This window comes from Pseudomassariella vexata, assembly GCF_002105095.1.
Source record: "Pseudomassariella vexata strain CBS 129021 chromosome Unknown BCR38scaffold_9, whole genome shotgun sequence".
Taxonomy (NCBI): Eukaryota; Fungi; Ascomycota; class Sordariomycetes; order Amphisphaeriales; family Pseudomassariaceae; genus Pseudomassariella; species Pseudomassariella vexata.
Genome location: NW_024467964.1, coordinates 1,345,529 through 1,369,213, shown reverse-complemented (window position 1 = coordinate 1,369,213; position 23,685 = coordinate 1,345,529). Strand labels below are relative to the sequence as shown.

The 23,685-nt window shown below is 48.2% G+C and overlaps 4 protein-coding genes and 1 non-coding gene across 5 annotated transcripts; 4 read left to right on the top strand and 1 right to left on the bottom strand.

The window, feature by feature from the left end:
- Positions 1-2,123: 2,123 nt before the first annotated feature.
- On the bottom strand, positions 2,124-2,226 carry BCR38DRAFT_t214. The gene has a single exon. It is a non-coding gene; the product is annotated as a tRNA-Thr (tRNA).
- Positions 2,227-2,600: 374 nt separating this feature from the next.
- BCR38DRAFT_395373 (uncharacterized protein) lies at positions 2,601-4,269 on the top strand. The gene is made up of 2 exons (XM_040857632.1): positions 2,601-2,816; positions 2,881-4,269. Exons 1-2 carry the CDS (start codon positions 2,772-2,774, stop codon positions 3,847-3,849), a joined length of 1,014 nt encoding a protein of 337 aa, XP_040714283.1. The 5' UTR covers positions 2,601-2,771; the 3' UTR covers positions 3,850-4,269.
- A 2,078-nt stretch (positions 4,270-6,347) lies between these two features.
- On the top strand, positions 6,348-8,818 carry BCR38DRAFT_395370 (gaba permease). The gene is made up of 2 exons (XM_040857631.1): positions 6,348-7,145; positions 7,292-8,818. The coding sequence occupies exons 1-2, from the start codon at positions 6,723-6,725 to the stop codon at positions 8,483-8,485; spliced, it is 1,617 nt and encodes a 538-aa protein (XP_040714282.1). The 5' UTR covers positions 6,348-6,722; the 3' UTR covers positions 8,486-8,818.
- An 8,865-nt stretch (positions 8,819-17,683) lies between these two features.
- On the top strand, positions 17,684-19,909 carry BCR38DRAFT_438490 (major facilitator superfamily domain-containing protein). Its single transcript, XM_040860587.1, has 2 exons — positions 17,684-18,002; positions 18,067-19,909. The coding sequence occupies exons 1-2, from the start codon at positions 17,906-17,908 to the stop codon at positions 19,746-19,748; spliced, it is 1,779 nt and encodes a 592-aa protein (XP_040714281.1). The 5' UTR covers positions 17,684-17,905; the 3' UTR covers positions 19,749-19,909.
- A 383-nt stretch (positions 19,910-20,292) lies between these two features.
- On the top strand, positions 20,293-21,407 carry BCR38DRAFT_410856 (uncharacterized protein; the record flags this gene model as incomplete). Its single annotated transcript, XM_040858518.1, has 3 exons — positions 20,293-20,295; positions 20,418-21,230; positions 21,285-21,407. 3 exons carry the CDS (start codon positions 20,293-20,295, stop codon positions 21,405-21,407), a joined length of 939 nt encoding a protein of 312 aa, XP_040714280.1.
- Positions 21,408-23,685: the final 2,278 nt, after the last annotated feature.

Below are 23,685 nucleotides of genomic sequence, written 5' to 3'. Positions count from 1 at the left end.
GTGTAAGAGCTTCACTCTTATAACCAGTACCACGATCTTCGTCTGATAAGACCAACAGATGGGATCTGTTGGTACTGGAGCCGTCTGTTCAGTGTGTTAGGTGGTAGGTATATCCTACTGACCGCCTGACCCCGTTTCAGTATATAAGGGACAGGACTCCCAGGCATTTCATAGATAGACAGTCTCTACTTCAGTGATCAATCTAAGCATCAATCTAACCCATTGGTGAGGCAAACTGCCTTGACGACTCTATTCCCAGTTACCCTAATTGAATACTTCAGTTACCCCAAAGCACTATTGATACGAAAAGGTAGGGGGACCCACTGGTTAGGTGAATCCCATTCAATTAGATACTATAACGTTGCGCACTGCTGCATTATAGCATCCTCCCCCCTAGGTGCACGCATCAACTATACTCCATACGTCAGATCCCGATATTATTGCTAAAGGACTCCGCAGCAGGACTTCCTTACTAGCACAAACCCTTACAGACTCTTTAGTGGTTTACGCAGCTAGACTATTAGAGGTTTCGTTACAGGGACCTAGGGTGTCCCTACTTATCGTCCAGGTGCTAAGCATCGCGACCGGCTTCATAGGCGTCCTAGTAAAAGAATCTATAGTCCTACACCGATATTAACGACGGGAAATAAATGCTCGGAGGTTCAAGGTGTAGATAATAATAACGGATAACGAGATCCTCAAAAAGACCTTACTATCCGGGAGGTGGAAAAGATAACAAAATCGAGAGCCTTCTTGCCCCGATCGGATTAACAAAAGTAACTCAACAGGTACTAACGATCGGCTGTGCCTCAACATGTCCTCGAGTTGAATTGTCGAATATCACGTGTGTCCAATTGAGTAGTCAGCAGTGCGTAAGATTGTATATGAATGAGGTGTATTCTCTGTGTTCTGTTCTCGCGAACTCCCGTTGCTCTCCTTTTATAGATTCTTTAGCAAATGTCGGAGGTGCATTGTTCAGGTGTCTGACCCCTAAGTGGACCGTAACTTTGGAGTTACTTTCGGGAAGAGGGGTTCATTTCGCCGTATGAACTTCAAGTGACACTAGTCTTCTCTAGTGCCATATTATTTCTGAACCTAGGAACCAGGTGTCCTATCTGACATGAATCACCTCAGCAGGTGAACAATAGAATGAAGCCTCAACAGGCTGGAACAGATCGTCTAGAATAACAAAAATACCTCAACAGGCACGAGGAACAGAATAAGACCTCAGCAGGTCATTAGAACAACTGGTGCCTCAACAGGCGAAGGGAATGAAATCAATTACTACTTACTTGGCTGCTTACTTGGTTGTCAAGAAAATGACTACCTAGACAGGTCCTTAGATACCTTCAAGATCACGCTTACATAATTCATCTGAAAACCGAAAAGCAAGACCTAGAAACCCTGTCCCTAAGTTAACATTAAGCATTACCTCCATGGTAAATTCAGAAAGCTGATACTACGAGGGATAAAATAAATAATATTAAATACGCCGTAGGTGTTAACCCTCGGTACCTCTACAAGTACTCCCTTAAGGGGCTATAGATGATATAGCGGGCCCTTAAGCCGCGGCGGGCGGTTATACAGGTAAACTTGTAGCCAAACGACTACTAAACCTCCTGTCCCTCCCTAAGTCTGTGCTACAACCCCTGCCTGAACTACCGATAAGTGTGGTAATGTGGCACTTAAATTCGTCCTCAGGGGTGGGATGCTGCCGATGTGCAGAAGATGCTCGACTATTTTTTGTCGCGACAAGTCGTAGTATCTGCTAATTGGGGTTCTCGTCGAGCGTATACATCTCAACCATACGCTCAAGTGGATAGACCGTAACGTGGTCTAGACGCTCGCAAGAATCGCGGCGAGAGGGCGTGCTGCGCGCCTTCTATCGTGAGGGGACGGGTTCGCCGACGAGCGTTATCGGATAGGCGAGGTCCGATAAGGGGTCGGGTTAACGATTCGAATTCTGGACCGGCTGTCGAGTTATATTCCGCCGACGTAGTGCTTGACGGTCGACTGGCTAGGATGCTCGTAATCCTAAACTGCACCAATCTCCCTATTATCGCTAGGTAGGCGAAGTCAACAAGGTGGGCGCGCGCCGTAAGGGTTGACTAAACCCCCTTGTGTGTCAGCTGCGGGATTCGAACCCGCGACTCGTCACCGACCCAAGTGGGCGAGGCTCAAATCGGGACTTATCTACCAGCGAAGTGACCAACTACACCAGCCGACGGGATAAAATAATAGTTGCGGAGGATATAAATTCGTAGTACAGGTTTATATTGACATATAGGACTAAGTACTTTAGCCCGCTATACCGCGGGTCTTCGGACCTACTATCTTCATAAACCGCGGGCTTCCATAGGTCAGTATAATAAACAAGATTCAAAAAAAAACAAAAAAAACACAAAAAAAAACGAAGCATATTCTATATCTGGAGAGGAGCGAAGCAAAACCAGCTTTGTGGAAGGGTGCTGTGGAGTTTCTAATGTGCAACTGAGGGGCGCTCAAGGGCCGGCCCTGTCAGATAAAGCGGGCCCATGAAGCCCCACCTGGGGAAGGAACCGTCATCCAGAAATCAAATTACGCGTTCTGGCGCGTCCCAAAACTTTTTGAAATCTGACATCATCCCTCCATCACTGAAAGTATTTCCGTCACAATCCACCTCTAGACACACAGAACTTGTAGTAGTGTTTCAGTAGGCTCGGCGGGCCTAGAGATGGCTAGTATTGTCCCCTGCTGACTTTAGTATTACCACCGCGGGTGACCATTTCACAATGGAGGAAGCTACAAGACGGCATTTCTTCTTCCACAGCAAGGATGTAAGCCTCTCGCGTTACTTGTACCTTATCAACGCCGTTTTGCCAAGCTGACTCCGATCCGCAGGGATATGATGAGGAGAAAGTCAGCTGCCACTTTTGCCAGATCCGCTCGTTCAGCACGCACCCCGATTACCCGGTCACCATCGTCAACGGCGAAGATGACGCAGTTCTCTCACCCAACTTTCGCTTCATGGACAAGTCAGTTTACAGCAAAGGTGTGGAACCTGCTAGAGCTGAGTTTCGCAGTGGCTGCGAATGCGACGACGACGAAGACTGCCAGTACAATAACTGTCACTGTCTGCAAGAGATGGACGATGACGACTCGGAACCCGCTGACGACCCAATCTATGGTGCTGCCCCTGCGCCCCGCAAGAAGATATATGCATACCACTCGCACGGCGCAAAGGCAGGTTTTTTGAAGTCCAAGGTGCTTGAGTCGAGAGAGCCTATCTATGAATGTCACGAGGGTTGCTCCTGCGGACCTCATTGCGCAAACCGAGTAGTCGAACGTGGCCGTAAGGTACCGCTGGTCATTTTCCGCACCAAGAACAGAGGATGGGGTGTACGCAGCACAGTCGACATCAAGAGGGGGCAGTTCGTTGACAAGTACATGGGTGAGATCATCACGCCGAAGGAGGCAGACCGACGGAGAGCCCAGTCCGACATTGCCCAGCGAAAGGACGTGTACTTATTCGCGCTCGACAAGTTCTCCAACCCTGACTCGATAGATGAAAGACTGAGAGGTCCGCCACTCGAAGTGGATGGCGAGTTCATGTCGGGTCCGTCTCGCTTCATTAACCACTCGTGTGACCCGAACTTGCGCATATTCGCTCGGGTGGGTGACCACGCCGATAAGCACCTTCACGATCTGGCATTCTTTGCCATCGAGGATGTACCCAAGGGACAAGAGCTCACTTTCGATTATGTCGACGGCGTTTCTGACTCGGAGAACGACGCGTTGAATCCGGGTAAGAACCGGGACATGACGAAGTGTTTGTGTGGCAAGGCCAACTGCCGCGGATATCTCTGGTAAAGAGGACCACATACTTTGGGGGACTAAGCGAGCTTCAATCTTGAAGAAACCCAGCCTATGATACTTAACCAGGCTAAGTTTGGATTTGACGATTGAATGATGTGCATTACCAGGGGGAGTGGCGTTGCAAATAGAACAGATCTTTACAACACCACATCACAGGACGGATTGAGCTATAATGAAAAGGCTGATCTAACACTTCACGTCATCAATTCGGTTTCTTTTTCTAGTTTTGTCTTCGTTGTCGTTGAAAGTATGTAGATGCATGGTGTTCCTTCAGGGGGTTGTTGTAGTTCAACCATTTGGTGCAAGCTAATGATGACGAGCAATAAAGGATCTAGTGGTTGTTCCACTGTGATAAATGCCCTAAATGCTGGCATGATTAGAATGTTCCATGTAAGAAGACCTAGTGAACCGACCAACACGATCTTGCCCAACAGGAACAATCTCAAAGAGAACCTCAGGGAGTTTCAGTAATCTCAGATCGCACGTCTCGCAGTACAACACGGCATTCTCAAGACACTCTATTGTACTCAGCTTTACCTACTGTACCTTGAAATACAAAGTTTGGCGTCATTAAATACAATCTATATTGCAGGTGTTCTTGAGCCGCTGTTTGTCATAGTCGGGAACCCCAAGTGATTTGGAGCCGGCAGTCAACTATAGACTCGACAAATATTGGACGTTTGGAACCCAACTGGCCCGTCAAACAAAGCCTTTCATATAAACTCCCTGAGCACAGAAACAATGTACATCACAATCTGCGGCGGCGGCATCGGCGGCTGGCCTTAGTAGGCTTCCTCCGAGCACACCATTCCATTATTGTTGAGTGCGGTAATCTCGACTTTTGCTGATCATATATCAACAAATAGAACACATAATTAACCTCCTTAGCAGATGATGTAAAATGTATCCTCAGATTTACCAATATCCAGAGCTGTGCTCAACAGTCAACACTGGCCATTCAATAATTGCCAGATGTGCGATATACCCCACGTGATTATACTTCCTGCTGCAGTACACTTTAGGGATTTCAATTTCTCGACATAGTATTTGATTGTGGCGGTGCCGGTTCCTCTTGTGTCATAATCAAAATCTCGAATGCGAGTAACCCTCAGCAAAGAATAGATCCCATGGCGTACTGACGACAGCGGGAAAGCTTTCGACGTAGATACGAACAAGACAGAAGAGAACAGAAAGACACCAATAATCGTATAGGAAAGGCAACGAGGCCATTTGACGTTCAGCAGAACAGTGGACCGCTGATCGGATATTGGAGGGCTTGCGAGAGAATAGCTTCGTTGGGGGCTAGAGGGGCTGAACGCGTAGTGCTAGAATATATTCGGGTAGCTGTTGTATGTGATGTGCATAGAGCCTTCTGCTGCGATATTGTATTTCCGGAGCCGTCCTGTCATGGGCGAAAAGTATGCCGGCAGACAGGCGCATACGAAAATAATAGCTGGGCGCCAGATCCCGAACAGCTGGAAGAATCTTTCGTTCCATTTCCAGGCTATAATATTTTATTGCCTAGTTCGTATGAGTTATGCATGGCGTTCGCAACGCACAACATGGCTACGAGATACTCGACCAGGTTGATGAGCCTGGGTATTCCGCGGACAATTTGGAGTTGAACAGTTTGCCGTGAGGGCGGCTCAAGTCGCAACCAGAATTTCTGCTGCCACTGGTAACCATAGCATTAGAAGGAAAGTAATGATGTCCTGACCGTTCCAAAAGTCAAGTGGGATAGATTCGGGCCTGTGTATAACAGCAAGGTGGGTGTGAGACCTAACAAGATGTTCGAAGGAGAGAAATGCGGTTTTGTGCGCCCTCGAGTGTGCTCTAGCAAGTAATCGAGGTGGAAGTAACAAATTTTGGTTTCTTATTGTCGGCTTGTTCGAGGTAGTTGTGCAAAGTTGTGTTGCATGCCTCGGCGTAAGTGTAAGAGAGGGCTTCTCGGAAGAATTATTATTGTTGTCATCGTAGCCCCAAGATCCCAAGTCTGATATTCCTCCTCGCCAGCTCAAACTGCTCAGAGAGCCTCAATCAAGTTACGCAATCATTTATGACTGAATGGGTGTTTACTAGCCATCGAGGCCAAGTCAAAATCCCATGTTGGGATTCCTTTGTTAACTCATCAAGCAGATAAAACAATAAGATAACCCGACAACCCACACCAAGGGTGGAATGGTTTGGTATAAGTCGATATTACAGTATAGTAGATGAGATGGGCATAAACTGGGTATCCTAACTTGCTGCGCTATTTATATTATCAAGATTCGTTCTGAACCCTAGAGTATGAACGAGGAGCATCTTACAAGTCGAATATCATTGTCTATCGAAGTCGAAGTTGTCTTGGTGGCCTTGAGATTCTATAGCTACTGCGCCACAGAACTGTGGGGAATACGGGGTGGCACCGCCACCTTCAAGCAATGCAATCTGACGAACTGGATTCATTTTGACCACATAACCACATCTGGTCAAAATAGGTTAGGGCGAATGCTTGAAATGCCTCATCTAAAACGTCGCTATGTAATGCCATGCTATCGTATCGCCGAATTGGCATGACTCGTGACAGCATAAATGGGGAAAGGGGAGCCACCTTTGATAGGATACCCCTACCGCAAACCACAGCGGAACCCGCCCGCAAAGTGCTGATTGATATGCAGAGAGATCTGACACATTGGACTTGTTCAGGCCTTATCTTTTCGGTCATTTGATGCTTGTCTATCGCCGCGTCGCCGGATTGTTTGCTTTCCAAACACAGCTATCAAAAGCGTGCACCACATCGGCCTCTCCCCTTTCCGTCTTGTCACTTTCACAATCTCTGACTTCTTCAGCTTTGCTGAACTGTTTTCACATCTCCTACGACGAAAATGGGCAAAAGAAGTTCCTCAATCGCCAGCGCGGGCGCGCGTAGGTCCGTCGATGATGCGGCCGCTGATACTGCCCTGGCCAAGATGGGTTATAGTGCAGAACTCCCCAGAACACTTAGTATGCTGTCGGTCCTGGGCTTAAGCTTCGCGATAATGGCGGTTCCATATGGACTCTCGACGACGTTCTACATATCTCTGGCCAACGGGCAGTCAGTCACGGTCATCTGGGGTTGGGTTCTGCTCTCGCTCTTATCGGTAGCCATAGCAGGCTCCCTGGCTGAGATATGCAGCGTGTACCCAACGTCTGGCGGTGTTTATTACTGGTCTGCTCTTCTGGCAACGCCACGGTGGGCACCGATTGCAAGCTGGGTCACGGGCTGGCTGAACTTGGTTGGGAACTGGTGTGTTACGCTGTCTATCAATGTACGTACTTATCGAGTTATTTCTTCCCCAGTCTGTTCTCATGCAAAAGCAAAAGTTGGCCCAATCGGGGAGTTTGAGGAGTTTTAATTTTTGAGATATGGGTTGAGACTCCTAAGTGCTAAATACTAACCACTCATATTGTGCAGTTCGGCGGCGCCCAGCTTATACTAAGTGCGATCTCGCTCTGGGATGAGGACTACGTTGCCACGGCTTGGCAAACTGTTTTGATGTTTTGGGCTGTCACCCTCTTATGTTTCCTCATCAACGTCTTTGGACACAAGTACCTGGATTGGATCAACACGGTATGCATATACTGGACCGGCGCCTCGATGATCATATTCCTCGTTGTCCTACTGGCAATGTCGCCAACAAAAAGAAGTGGCGAATTTGTCTTTGCCCACTATGACGCTTCTGGCTCGGGCTGGCCGACCGGCTGGGCATTCTTTGTTGGCCTGTTGCAACCTGCATATGTTCTCACGGGCTACGGAATGGTTGCTGCCATGTGCGAGGAGGTGCAGTCACCCGAGCGCGAGGTTCCCAAGGCCATTGTGCTGTCCGTAGTGGCAGCCGGTCTTACGGGCTTGGTCTACCTCATCCCCATCTTGTTTGTGCTCCCCGACGTCCAAACACTGCTTGAGGTCGCAAACGGTCAACCAATCGGCCTCATTTTCAAAACGGCGACTGGAAGTGCTGGCGGAGGTTTCGGATTGTTGTTCTTGATTCTGGGCATTTGGTTGTTCGCGGGTGTAGGTGCTCTAACAGCATCAAGCCGGACAACCTATGCCTTCTCGCGCGATGGTGCAATTCCCTTCTCCAAACTCTGGAGCAAGGTCGACAAACGCTTCGACATACCGTTTTGGGCTCTCACTCTGTCCGCTGTCGTCAACTGCCTGCTCGGGCTCATCTACTTTGGATCGACGGCAGCTTTTAGTTCTTTCACCGGTGTGGCCACTATCTGCCTCTCAACCTCGTACGGCCTGCCCATTCTGGTCTCTGTCGTTACCGGCCGCAAGAAGGTCGAGCATGCCTCTTTCTCGCTGGGCCGCTTTGGCTTCGTCATCAACATTATTACACTAATGTGGATCATTTTGGCAATTTTCTTATTCTGTCTACCAACGACCCTGACTGGTCTTGATGCATCCAGCATGAACTATGCCAGCGTTGTCTTTGCCGGTTTTGCGATGATCAGTATCGTGTGGTACTTCGTTTGGGGTCGGAAGGCCTTCACTGGTCCTCCCATCTTGAATACCATGTCGGCAGAGCCAATTGGAGTGGTCAAAGGCAGGTCCGTGGACCTTGAAGGAAAGCCAGAGACTCTTGAGCCGAAGGAGAGCAAATAAAGAGAGAAATGGAGGATGTTGTGATGTAGGTATTATTGTACAGTTCCGCAATTATATATGAGGCAACTCATCTTGCGTCCTCGGTCTAGACGACGAGAGATCCGATACTTTGTAAAACAAAAAAGACTCGCTCAGTTTGAGTATCAGACATTATAATCACATTTTTCCTTCTCTACCTCTACAAACTGCAATGTATTATAGAGCGACTTCTATAGTTCTACTGGGAGTTTAACGTCTTATATCGGGGCCTATTAGCTAGTGTAACGGGGATACCACACGTCTTACGATAGTAGTTAGGTAGTGTAAAGAGCGGCTATAATACGTTAGGGTTATAGGTACATATATTGTAAGACCGATTCGTAAGGAACCTAAGTTAGGTAGGAGAGCCTCGAGATATCCTTTTTAACTAGGTGGGTCCTGTAACGAGGCAGAGGCACATAGGTACGAATCAAGGTTGCATATCAGTGCATCTCTATTGTTGAATACTAAACTAGGGAAGAAAGAGAAGGAAAGGGTTACAAGTATGTCTGGCCGTTCTCCTATTGTAAGGGGAACGCGCTCGTCCAGATCAGGGCAGGCCATGTCAGGATGTCCCTGCTTATCGTCCATGTGTCAGTCGTCACAGGTCCAGGGTTCTAACGGATCGGGGGCGAAACCCCCCCGACTTAGCTTATCAGCTATAACCGGCCCGCTATGATAGCTCTTTCCTTACAGCTACGCTATTAGTATAATATGTATACAACAGCTGAAAAACTAGCGATGAAAGCTTATAAAAGTTATTAAGTAGGTACTCTACCTTGCGTTAGAAGAATGATCACAATGTAGTGCTAGATTATCTATAGTCAGTGATACGAAAAGGTAGGAGGACCCACTGGTTAGGCGAATCCCATTCAATTAGATACTATAACGTTGCGCACTGCTGCATTATAGCATCCTCCCCCCTAGGTGCACGCATCAGTCAGGCTCTATAAGTATGGGGACTACTTTACGCTAACACGAAAATTCGTGCAACACTGTATAATCACTAACGTAGTTCACAAGCGAGTCCCGCACTTTTGCCTAAAATACGCTCCCTTAACTTTTATAACCTATCTCTCTATGTCACAAGCTAGAATTCGAATGGGCTAGAAGGTCGCGATCGGGCCCGCCTGGAGAAGCGGGCAAGATCATGACGATCCGATGGCGTTTCAACAAAACCTTCTAGGACACTCAAATAGTGCTCGAAGCACCAAGGACTCTTGGAGGGGCAAGTTTCCTTCTTTGTACCTAATTGATACTGGCGTTAGGAATTGACGATTGTGCCTGGCCTCTACTTACACCTCACTTATTACAATTAGGAAACTTCCACATAGGCTACCCACAATTATGTCGAATCCTAGGGCCGGGAAGACAGCTCATAGAGAGGACGCAGGAACATCCTCCTCGGAACCTACTACCCCACCCCCAGAAATGTCGCCAAACCTTGAAGTTACCGACGCCGACTTAGCGGCGAAACGTACGCGTGTCTAACGATTTGAAGAATGGAAGGAATTAGCGGACCGAGAAGATAAGATAGCGGCGGAACTAATCGGAGGACAACGTATCGGACGGCGCCGTCGGTCGTCGAGATCTAGGTCTCATGAGGGTAAAAGGAAGACAAAGGATATCGACCCATCAAACGATATACCAATCTTCGAACAAAGATTCACGATTCGTGAGCGAAACGCCTAGCTCCTTAAGCTAGATCGATGCTTCTTATCTGCCCCGGGACTATACGATGACAACCCGGCACAGATGATTCGCACTGCCTTATCCAAGATAGAGCTAGTTTGTCAAGAGAATTGGGAAGGGGAATGCCAAGCTGCAGCTCTCGAAGGAGCAGCTGCACTCCATGCTAAACGGTCGGATTGGGATCGATTCAAGGAATGGACAGCACAGTGGTTAGACCGATCCGGAAACGCAGAAGCCAATATTGCGGAGACGCTTGAAGAAGCAAAACAACGACCGGATCAACATCCCCAAGACTTCGACATCTATCTCTGGTCCCAGTAGAGGGTCGCAAGGTGCACCATTTCCTGCCGGTTTTGAGGTAATGTCCCCTTGGCCGCTTCCCTGATTTTCAACCTAAGATCTTCCTGTAATTTCCCGTAGAAATAAAGGGCACGATCGGGTTAGGGTCGCGGAGGTCTTTTACTCTCCCACGAGGAGAGATAGATGTCGAAGTCTTGGGGATGTTGATCCGGTCGTTGTTTTGCTTCTTCAAGCGTCTCCGCAATATTGGCTTCTGCGTTTCTGGATCGGTCTAACCACCGTGCTGTCCATTCCTTGAATCGATCCCAATCCGACCGTTTAGCATGGAGTGCAGCTGCTCCTTCGAGAGTCTTAATTGTCGAATATCACGTGTGTCCAATCGAGTAGTCAGAAGTGCGTAAGATTGTATATGAATGAGGTATATTGTTCTCTGTCCTCTCGAACTCCCGTTGCTCTGTCTTTTATTGATTCTTTAGAACATATCGGAGGTATATTGTTCAGGTGTCTGACCCCTAAGTGGACAGTAACTTTGGTGTTACTTTTGGGAAAGGGGTTCCTTTCGCCTTCTGAACTTTAAGTGACACTAGTCTTCTCTAGTGCCATATTATTTCTGAACCTAGGAACCAGGTGCCCTATCTGACACACCACTTCAGCATTGTCCGCAGGACCATGCTGACATACTGCCTTCCAGATCTCTAGGTCATTCTTCCTGTTCCAAACAATCCTATTATCAGTCAAGATGGAAGTCAATCTCTCCTCCCACAAGGTTATATTCCATTCTGCTGAAGTCCTCAACTGTTAGTTCCCGCATCCGCCGCTGCTGAATTTTCATAGCCACATCGGTGAGGCCTATCTGTCGGACGAAGGTCTTGTGTTGATCAGAAGCCAATGCTTTCGTCAGGCCGTCGGCGATCATAAGGTCGATAGCATCGTAAATTGACGTCGGGGAGCTATTTTGATGCCTGGAAATTCGAGATTTAATAAATTCGGATTGCGAAGTAGCCTCGGTTGGGTTGTTTGGCGTCCGAGAAGCCCAAGGAAGGGTTTCCCGCGTAGGGGGCCGGAAGGACGTTGGAGTCTGTAATTTCACATCCAGCTTCTCAATAACAATATCTGGGCTTAAAGGCACAAGCCCAGCCCCTTGAAAGCCTGCACGAATATTGCTTTCGGTCAGGCTCTTCTTGAACGCGTCGCAAAATGCCGGAAGAAAGTCCTCCTTTGTGATATGCGAAATCCGGGCTCGGACGAGCTTCTCAATTTGCGAGCCGTAGGCCTTTTTTAACGGCGCAAAACATGCCACATCTAGTGGCTGGAGGATATGAGAAGAGTGGGCAGGCATACAAAGTGTAATAATCTTGTTCTCTTTGCAATATTGCTCAAAGGCGTCGGAATGGTGGCTTTCGTGGCCGTCCAGGATAAGAAGGCGATATACACCCGATTTCCGGCCTTTGGTGTATTTGTCAAAGTGTTTTAGCCAATCTGCGGTCAATTCGTTCGTAGTCCAACCATTTGGGCTCACGGCGATCCTCCAGTCCTTCGGCAATGCGTCATTTTTGTACCAGGAAGAGAGGTGGTATTGGCCCTTGACAATGATGTATGGCGGGACCGTCCAGCCTTGGGAATTGACGCCCTGGATCACCGTAGCCCATTCCAGATTGCCAGGCTGGGCTAGCTTAGGCTTGCCTTTCCTTTCAGAGCTCGTAACAACCATCGATGCGGTAATCTGACCTATCATAAAGCCGGTCTCGTCGAAATTGTAGATGTCGGCATCGGCGATCCCATATTTCGCAATCGTATTGCGCACAAGGTCAAACCAGCCTTAAATAAGCTCTGGATCTTCGCATAAGGCCCGAGAATAGTCGTATTTACGGCTGAATACCGTCTTGAGCTGTGGTTGTCGCTTAACGAAGTTGGAGGCCCAGTTCTTGCCGACGCGTAACGCGTCGCGGTCGCGTAGCAGTCGGTTTACCATATCTTCAACAGCACTTAGCCGGGGAGGAAATGCTTACTAATCTAGCTCAATTATCCTTTGGATAATCGGATTTTCTTCTAGTTTTGTTAAATTCCGACCGTTGGCTTCGATATTGCGACGTGATTGACGTTTTTGAAGACGCGCCTGGAGAGTAGTATTCGAGACTTTGTAGATTGTTGCAGCACGTCGGATACTACCCGTGCCACGCCCCACCTTTTTTGATTTCGCCGAAGCTCACCAACTAAAGTTGATGCTGGACACCAAGTTCGCCAGGACACCAAGTACGCCAGATTTCGCAAAAATAGCTGCTATTAACTAAAACCGACGTAGCTGCTTAACCACACCACCTGTAGTTACAATCTCTGCTGGCTTCAAATTGCCATCTTTTCGCCATTGCCTGGACTTTTTGGCTGCTTCTGAAAAGGCCTTCTTGGCGGTCTTTTTTATACGTTCGTTATGGCTATCCAAAATCCGTTGTGCCTTGACGACTTCACTTTCAACCTTTTTTTTGACCATTTCCCGGCCTTCTGAAACAGATAAAACTCCTCCGGATTGAATTTGATAGTTCTTCATTGATCGGCGCTGTTTTGCAACTCGTTCGGCGTATTTGGTGCGGCCAAGATCCCGTTTAACTTGGACCAGCTCCGTAGCGTTGATCAGGGACCCTTTGATAAACCGATTTAGCTTGGTGGCGAATTCGGGGCTAAGACCAAGCTCAGGTCCGAAAGGGAGTTCTCAATATGTACAGCTACTTTGTGAATTTGTCGTAGAGTAGTCGGAGTATTATCGATAGAGGAAGAATGAGGTGGTGGTGATGGTGTAGGTGTTTTGGCTTGCCGTTCATAGACCTCCTGCAAAACTAGGGTAGGATTGAATGGATAGATGCCAGTTTTTCGGAAGGCCGATTCGATAGTACTTCTCTTGAAAGTAGACTTGCGTACGTTTTCGATAATTGACAAAAACTCCAGTTTGGAGATGTTCTGAACGCCATCACGAACCAGCAGATCTAGCGCTTTTGCGTGGTAGTGTTTGTACGGTTGAAAAACCACTACGTCTAGCGGTTGCAAAAGATGGGTAAGGTGAGGTGGCAATCCAAAGGGGATAATATCGTGATCTTCGCAGAACTGGATGAATTGCTTCGTATGATGTGAACCGTGGCCATCTATAATTAATAAACGGCGACGGCCCTTTTGCGACTTTCTGGATTGGTATTCGAAATGCTTTAACCACTCTAAGCAGACCTCATCATTTGGATACCCAGTATCGACTGGGCATATCTTCGTTTCGGGGTGGAGGCTTTGTTGGTACCATTGAGCCATATGAACAGTTGCTTGAAGGATGATAAATGCCGGGATAGAAGCGCCGCCAGCAGAGATAGTTTCGATAATAGTAGCAGATTCCCTATTTTCTGGCAAGCCGAAGTAGTGAGCGCGTTTCCGCTTGGTTACGATTAGCTGATTCTTGCCTACTCCGATCCGGAACCCAGTTTCATCCATATTCCAGATATCATTAGGGCCAATCCCGTTTTCTAGAATAACCGTCCGAAGCCGTTCGTAATAGAGCGTTATAGACTCGACGTCCTCAGCAGATTGACGTTCAGCTTGAAGCTGTTTTTGCGTTCGATGGAAGTATCCATGACGCTTTAGAAAGCGCGTGGTCCATTTCGTACCGACTGTAGGGATTTCAATCGGCCGGCCTTCGCTATCCGTTGCCCGAAGCCGCTTCAAAAGGATCAGATTGGCAGCTTCTGTAACAAACTCCGGGCGAACAGCCAGATTGATTCGATCAAGCCGATCAATGTAGTTGCAAAGAGCCTTTTCTTCGGCTTTGGTAAAGGTCTTGTTGTTGCCGCCGTGCTGTTTGGTGTCTGTAGGGCGATTGACGCGATCGCGGAGGGTTTCGCGTTTGACTTTGAAAGCAGCTGCCACCCTCGTTTTTGGGGCTTCCGGATGTTCTAGGGCGTATTGAACGGCATCGTACAGACGTGAAGCCATCGCGAGCTCGAAAATTTCGTCGTTTTGGTGGTTAAATGGTAGTGTAATGATGGATGTTTGCGAAATCTGGCGTACTTGGTGTCCTGGCGAACTTGGTGTCCAGCACCAACTTTAGTTGGTGAGCTTCGGCGAAATCAAAAAAGGTGGGGCGTGGCACGGGTAAGTGTTGAGTCATTTCTGATGGCCTGAGTTGCAAGGAGTAATTGAGATTCTTTTTGAGCAGAATCCATCGAGAATTAGTTGCGTGGTAAAGTTAGGAAGTTTAGTTCTATTTTTTGCTATGGGCGTGACCCGTTCGGTTGGGTGACCCGTTCGCTTATGGACTACGTTAGTAGAACTTGGTATTATACACTCCTATATAATACTTTAGTATTTTATATAGCAAGACTATTAGAGGTTTCGCTATAAGTATCTAAGATAAGGATTTCTATAATTTCGACGAGACGGGCTTTATAATAGGTATAATTATGTCATTAATAGTCGTTATATACGCTAATCGACGTAGTAAAGTTAAGAAGGTCTAGCCTAGTAACTAGGAATAGGTTGGTAATTTATTGTAACGAAACCTCTAATAGTCTAGCTGCGTAAACCACTAAAGAGTCTGTAAGGGTTTGTGCTAGTAAGTAAGTCCTGCTGCGGAGTCCTCAAGCAATAATATCGGGGTCTGACGTATGGAGTATAGGGCTCTGGGTAACTGAAGTATTCAAGTAGGGTAACTGGGAATAGAGTCGTCAAGGCAGTTTGCCTCACCAATGGGTTATATTGTGTCAGGGTACGGCTAGGCCGAAGGCAATAGTACAGAGTGATGGGGAGTAACGGGCGTCCCTCCTACGTAGCACCGGGTGGTCACTGGCGGTCTCAGGTAGGGGTGCCCACGGTGATGCATTGATCTCTGCCCTCTCTATCTTCCTCCGTCTCGACTCCTTACTTATAGCCAGCCGAGGTTCTCTCTTGGATTCTGGATGTTTGCTTCCGTATGTCTGTGTTCCTCCGACTTCGGCCAATATCTTGGACAGCGGCTCCTTATCTGCAACCAAGCGATTCCCTATCCGCTGCAAACGGCTTCAACGGCTCTCATTCGCCCCAAGCGGCTCTCTAGCCGCCACAAACGGCTTCCTACCTGGTGGAAGCCGGCCCGCCTCGGATGACACTTGTGGCTCTGACAACTCCTTCCCTATCCTACTTCGAGATGATCCTTATATAGATAGCTAGGCCGCCGCTTGGACCCGGCATAACAGCAGGGTCGGCGATGCCAAGGATCTTGACTCTCGTCATCCTAAAGCTTCACATAGATTGTAATCATGATTCGGGAGTCTTTTGTCCGAAACACCCCTCCGGCGGCCCGCCGGTGTCCTGCGTTCAGTGTTCTGACACCCACTGGTGCCTATGGCATTCTGTTCTCTGACAGAAGGAGAGATGGGCATATAAGGGACAGGACTCCCAGGCATTTCATAGATAGACAGTCTCTACTTCAGTGATCAATCTAAGCATCAATCTAACCCATTGATGAGGCAAACTGCCTTGACGACTCTATTCCCAGTTACCCTATTTGAATACTTCAGTTACCCAGAGCCCTATACTCCATACGTCAAACCCCGATATTATTGCTTGAGGACTCCGCAGCAGGACTTACTTACTAGCACAAACCCTTACAGACTCTTTAGTGGTTTACGCAGCTAGACTATTAGAGGTTTCGTTATAAATGACTCTATTCCTAATTACCCTACTTGAATACTTCAGTTACCCAAAGCACTCTACTCCATACGTCAGACCCCGATATTATTGCTTGAGGACTCCGCAGCAGGACTTACTTACTAGCACAAACCCTTACAGACTCTTTAGTGGTTTACGCAGCTAAACTATTAAAGGTTTCGTTACAGTAAACACTCCCTAGGAATCGATTGCCCTACTCGATTCGATAATTCAACGATGTTCGAAGAAGTTATTAACGAAAGTTCAAAAACCTTTCAGAATATTTGTAAATATATAAAATACTGACCTCTATACGCTAAGTTTTATTTTAATTCTACTTTATTTCTAAAATCGCCTATAAGCATAGAGAAATAGCTAAATCCTAGTATAGAAGTACCCTGTAGCAGTTTGATGTTTTAGCGGGGTAATCCCCAGACTTTTAGAACATCTGTATATAAATTTAGGTAGCCTAAGACGATAAAGGAGCTCCAGACAATTGCAGTGAGAAATAAATAGCCCAGGTGCTTATTGAGAATCAAAACAGCAACTGGGACGTAGAAACTACCTGAGAGAAAATATGATTTCGCGACATGTAATGCCACGTTAGGATGACAATCTTGTTCTGCTTGTCGCTACTCACTTAAGCAGGAAGGTGATGTTAGAAAGGGGACAAGGTGGTCTATAGCTACGACTATTATAAATGGATGTCATAGAGATATCACGCATGTTAATATTTAAAATGATATCCCTGCTATAGCTAATTTGTGATTGGGGCAGTGAGTAGCCGGTATACAAGCCTTGACTTCCTATGCTATTCCATCTGTCGAGAACTTGATCTACAGCTGGGTATACTTAAGCAGCATGTAATGATCATAAAATGTCTAACTATGACCTTGATATTGACTTTCAACTCGTCCCTTCCACCCTCATAGAGTCCGCCATATGTACGGTAGGTTTGTACTTGAATCCAACCTATTTGTTCGACATATACTCGGTATGCCATATGACGCAATGCGCAACAAGTTCATAGAAATTGCGCTCGTTGATAATAACACAACAGAAACACGACATACTCGGCTGCCAGTTGTCCAATCAAGCCCCGCATGATTGCGGGGTTTGGCACCACGACATTGACCGCGGTATCTGTCCGATATTATCTATGCTGCGTACATATGTCTCCCTGGATCCACTGTCATTGTACAACAACCGTTGCTTGTCGGAAAACAACAGCACTTGAGCGACGATGACGAAAGCACGACATAGCCCAAACGGGAATACCGACACAGCGGCAAAGAGCAATCTACGAGCATCGTAGATGCTCCAGTGCTGGTTCTACTAGGCTCCTGGACGTCGTCGCGTTCTGCAAGGCAGCCAGGCGTTTAACTCGATTAGGCCCGGAGTGTCGGTCCGGGCGTGACAGAAACGGGGCTTGAGCGCTGCGTTATCTGCGACCGCTTCTTCGGCAGCCAATCCAAGGCCTGTGTGGGCCCAAATTCGTATATTTACGGTCCCTCCAGCATCTGATAAGTACCGCGCTACTGTTGACCAAGATGCAACTGCATGGATCCAAAGACCCTCTGCACCCGCCCGATGCGATCATCTTTACATGTACGCCGGTCATTCCCCATGCTTTCTCAATATCGTTGAACGCAGCAGCTCAACGTTTAATAACTGGGCTGCAGGCTCGTCTTCTTCAATTCGAAATTCTCTTCCTGTTTCCCTTGGAAGAGAAGAGGAGACGACGCCAGAGCCATGGAACACGCGCAGCAGCCGCAGGCGGATGGACAATTGAACAAGGTGGCAAGGGATGAGGACGATGTCTTCCCCACCAAGCAGCTTACAATTCTCGGTGAATTTCACGCCATTACCCACCTTACTACGCTCTTGGAGACTGATATGAGATACGCCAACAGCAATATGTCGCTTCTCGGAACCGATTGCGTTCAATTCCATTTTGGCGTACACGTACGTAATGGTCCAGGACCTGCACGGCGGTGATGCAACCAATGCCGAGTTTTACGCGGGACTGCTCGTCTCGGCCTACGCCGTTGCCGAGGCTCTCACTGCCATGCTCTGGGGTGTCGTCTCTGATAGATATGGCCGGAAGCCCGTTGTCTTATTTGGGCTCGTGGGCGTGGCCATCTCGAGTTTGATTTTCGGGCTCGCCAAACAGTACTGGGTTGCTTTGTTGGCACGCTTCGTCGGCGGCGCGTTGAACGGAAATGTGGCCGTAATGCAGACCATGGTAGCTGAGATGGTAAAGAATCCGGACCACGAGCCGAAGGCGTACGCAGTGCAGCCTTTCGTATGGGCACTGGGATCCATCATCGGATCGGCTATGGGCGGTTTTCTGGCTCAGCCCGCTCGGTTTTATCCTTCTGTCTTTCCCGTGGACGGGGTTTTCGGGAGATTTCCCTACCTCCTGCCCAATCTGGTGGCAGTGGCTACTATTATCATAGCTGTCATCCAGGGCATTTTTCTTCTCGAAGAGACAAACCCTATGTTCATAAGTCAGGAAGACGGTAGCCATGGACACGGAAAAGTTGCCAACCAAGATGTCAATGAGACGTCTCCACTTCTCCGCGTCACCAGCATTTCCCGGTCCATTGTCGGCAGCATCCGTGAAGGCGGGCCCAAACCCTTGTTCCTTGAGGAAGGCCTCCCGACCGCCACTGGCCAGACTTTCGATCTCCGGCGGTCCTCCTTCGGCACCATCCATTCAGTTCGCCTCCCCCACGACCACGCTGTCCTGGGAGCCTCCCACCACCAACACCATGTCCATGAGTACGAGCAGTACGAAGAGCCAGAGCCTCCAAAGCAGAAATGGTACAACTTCACCATCATCATGCTTACTTTTTCCCTGGTCCTGATATCCTACCACCAAATGGCCTTCGGGTCTGTCTTGCCCATCTATCTCCTCGATAAACGGGACCCTGCGGTTGAGTTGGGACCACACCTTGACATATATGGTGGTTTAGGTTTCACCATTCATGACGTGGGCACATACATGGCCGTCAACGGCATCATCGCCCTCTTTATCCAAGGGCTCATCTTTCCCGTCTTCGTCGAAAATGTCGGTGTATGGCGCTCGTTCCTCGTCACCGTTCTCCTGTACCCACTGTCCTACATACCTATGCCTTTCCTTTCCCTGCTTCTCGGCACCGAGCCGGCATGGCTTCTGCCTTTTGGCATCTACGTGACCATGTTCCTCCAGAATTTCTTTGGCATCATCTGTGTGCCATGTGCCCTGATCTTGCTGAAGAACGCTTGCCCGTCGAGTCTGGTGTTGGGCAAAGTGAATGGATTGGCCATGAGTGCTTGTTGTGCTGCAAGAACCGTCAGCCCGCCTCTCGTGGGTATTATATACAGTGTTGGGGGTAGTTTGGCCGCGTGGTATAGTTGCGCGGCGATTGCTATTCTCGGCTGCATCCAGATTTGGTGTATACCTGAGAATGAGGCCGATGTGGGAAAGGTCGAGGTTGAGAGTGCCTTCAAGCTGATTGAGGAGCACCCGGATAGGCTGCACATTCAAGGAGTGGTGGTTGAAGATGATGTCATTGCAGAAGATTCGGGTTACGAAGATAATGATCGATAAAGGAGTTTATTGAACATGCGAATAGGTCTGGATCTGCCAATCGCATAATGTTGGCGTTTCGCATCTCCGTGAAGCTCCGTATGCATTTTGTCAACAGTGCTTGCAAAGCGCTTGTATTCTTAGTGAGAGGTCGAATCCACAATCACAACTTGCCTCTCTACTTCCACGCATTCTTTTGTAGTAGCTGTTCGTGAGAGCTGTCTAATAATCTTGGCGAGGTACGTACTGGAGCATGGCACTTTTCACTGGTGCCAAAACATCATGGGGCCCTACCTGCCCTGGGTCCTCCATTGGACTTGAAAGCCTCATTGCGGGGCAACTGGGGGTCAATAACCCTTGTCAGTGATAGCTTTAAGAAGGCTTGGCATTATCGACCTCGTCGCGCTAGCTCCGAAGTCATTCCACTTTGATTCCGCAGATTTGCTCTTCACGCTTTTGCTCACACAGCCGCGCTCAGACTTAAGTAGTGATAGTCTTGCGACTTTTGTGCACACAATGTCCTCCAAGCCTTGTTTGTAACAGGAGACCATCTCAAGTCGGTGCCATGGTAAGTCAGCAGCCTCCCGTAGGGCAGCTCTGTCCATCCGAAAAGCTGCAACCCAGTCCAACCCTTTCCACAACTGCCATTCAGAGTCCTTATGGTCAACATGCTAACCATCAATATGGCAGGGCTGCTGTTTCTCCCGTCCTGTGGGCCCCAATGCTCCCTATCCCAGCGGCGCGCCAAGCGGCTCTGCTCGAGCAATCAACTCACCCCAACTTCAAGCTTCGGCACCTGAGGAGAGCGGCCAAATCTCGCAGTCGCACTCCCCCTCGCACCCCAACTCCAACACCCACCGATCCCGAAGACATAGCCATCAACAGCAGCCTTTGTCCCAGCATATCGACAAGCCCCTGCGCCGCCACCGATGGGCCGCCGAAAACCGAACATGGACACCCACCCAGCTAGCCCAAGAGCGTGCCGACTTCTTTGACACCCGGGTGACAGGCCGACCCGAGGTCTGGCAGACGCTGAAGGTTGCTCTCGAGGTCCTCTGGGAGCCCAACGCGTATGATGAGGGTGCAACTGCCATGGCTACTGCCCAGGGCATTCTGAAAGCTGCCGACATCACGCTCCCCACCGGCGATCTTGCGAATGGAGCCTACGACTCGCTGGGAAACCATTATGCTCTACCAGAGTGGATTGTCAGCGATCCCATCAATATAGCCAATGACAGAGACGCGGAGACTGCTGGCGTTGATGCAGACCGCAAAGGAGAGGATGGTCTTGGCCCGGACGTCGAGGTTGGGGATACCACCGACGCACTCGAAGTTGACGAGACCCTGCGACGCCGCGAAGAAAAGGGCAAAGCAGTTGAGAATGTCCAAGACCTCGTTAACGTCCGTGCCCGTTTGAGCGAGAACGCTAGAGATGTTATCATCAATATTGGTTCGGAGGAAAGCGTCAGGGTACTGTCCCGTAAGATTGAGGAAGAGGCTAAGGTACGTCATCCGCCATCCTGCCCACACTTTTCGTCACCACTAACATATGCGTAGCTTCCTGCCACCAAGCGTATACGAGTCGCCTACATGGGCAAGATCCTTAAGGAGAGCTCGTCCCTCCAAGCCCAGGGCTGGCAGCAAGGGCATATCATTAACGCACTTGTCTTCAACGCTTAGCATTCTTTGGTTGAGGCGCTGAGCCAACATAGTCTGACAGTTCTGCTGAGCACGAAATCGAGGAGAAGACCAGAACGACGTCAATTCCCGATAGGTGTTTTGACTCCGATGGCATCGCTCAACCGCGCATCTCAGCCGAACATCAACAGTGAAAACAGCGTTGATCCCTTATGAATGCTGGTATCGAGTACCTTATATGGGACCCTTGTATTTCACAACTTCCTTGGTCCGAACATGTGTACGATCATTTCTATATGGTCTGATGACCGACGTTGTGTCAGTCCGGTCACCACCAATTGCCCAATCCTTCCAGCGCACACCGGGTTTTCTCAGCCTCGCGCTTACTTTTCTGTTTGCATTGGTCAGGATAATACCCCATTTCCGTTGTATCCCAGGAGTTTCAGGCTTGGCACAAGGATGGCATAAGCACAGCAAGTCATATTTCTATGACATAGCGAATAGGAATCCTCGTAACTCAGAACATTGATTCTCCAGGTACTCTATCAGAATATCGTATATAAGTCTTAATGAAGATGTTGTACAGTATACACTGAGTACAGCTGCTCTTCACGTGTTCATTGGACGGTCCATGTAGACAATTCATGAAAGCCGAAGACGTCCAAAGCAGCCTTACAACCTGACGTGCCAGCTCTATTCCTCTGAATTTGAAGCCTGTCATATGGCTTGCGTATCTGTGGCGCGCCAGAATCTTGGGGCAACTTCTCATGAAGTATCTTAGGCCACATCACGGCATGCTAGTGACGCCCCCAGCTAAATATAAATCAGATATCTGGGTAGTGGTCACCTCAACTCTCCAAAAAGGCTCAAACGGCCCTGGAATGGTCGCTCCATACTTCCTAGCCTTCGATCACAACTTTAATCACTAATTCATCTTGAATTGGGCCTGAGCGATGGTTGCATGTCACTCCAGCCCTGGTATGAGTTCCGGGGCTGAGGCGGGCCTGCATTGTACGGTTTTCTAATTACGTATCATACAACGTTTTACTCATGAATTTTAGCTTTAGAACGACTTTACTTTCACTTTACATTCTGAGTTTGACATATCTCTCTAAAGTCAATATCAATGTGGGAAATGTTGTATGGCTACACTTAAACTTGAGACAAAGTATACGAAAGAGATAGCTTCAAGCTTGATATAATACACACTGCTCCATCAAAAGAAGTCAACAAGAGATCGGGGATCAGTGTTTGGTGATAGCCTCAGGGCAAAGCATGGCAGTGGAAGCTGCAAGAGCATAAATCCTCCAGGAGATATGGTGCTCATGGAAGTTGAATTGCATATTAAGCATGGAGGTAGGGGCCCAATGAACTGTTAAGCATGAATGGCCATTATAGCCGCACATGTTACAGAAGCAAAAAGGAAACGATCCTTCCCAAAGATCGCATATACTATAAATAATTGAGGTAGCGATATATATATATATAAACACATACACGTTTATACTTCATTGAGAGTAGCAGCTAGTAAATTTCACCAATTAGGAGAAAGACCGTAAATACGTCCTGAATTGCTGTTAGCAATACCTGATATTATGACCTGAAAGACACACAAGTGGCTGAGACCTTTGTGAAGATATCAGCCCGCTCAACGGTATCACACAGATCGTTGGCCATGGTGGTTTTGATTTTAGTGAACAGTCACGTAAACAGCCGCCTCATTATTCGGTAAGATTCTGTCACCGCGTGCTGAAAGCTCTCGGCAAACATCGCCCCAATGGAGTATACATAGGCACTTTGGTAGACTTGGGAAGGTAAATTTCTGTGATAGTACGTCGTCAATGTACCACGACGTGCGGATCGGCCAACACGAGTTCGTGCATGATCAAGCCCGAGGCATCACTGCGTCAATTTGTGCGGATGGACCCGCGCAGTGTGGATTTCAACGCACATGTCGCCGTGCGATGATCCCTTGGCTCCGTCGTCTCTTGGATATATGCCTCGCATATAAAATAGGAACTCAGACATGGTCACGACCTTTCGATAGAAGGAAATTGACCTATACTGCCCTTGAAGGAGGTAATCCAAATAATGAATCATGTCCTTTCAGATAAAGTGGGCAATGCTCATTTCTCACATGAAGTCGGTAACTCTTTGGCATTGTTGTACTAAGCCATTGTGTCTGCTGCGACTCTAAAGACCAGAGATGTCTCCAAGACAACACAGGCAGAACTTATTTATAATCTTGAAAACGGGCTTATGGAATGAGAACATGTCACGAACGAGCTCGCCATAGCGGACCAAAGTTTGCTTCTCTACT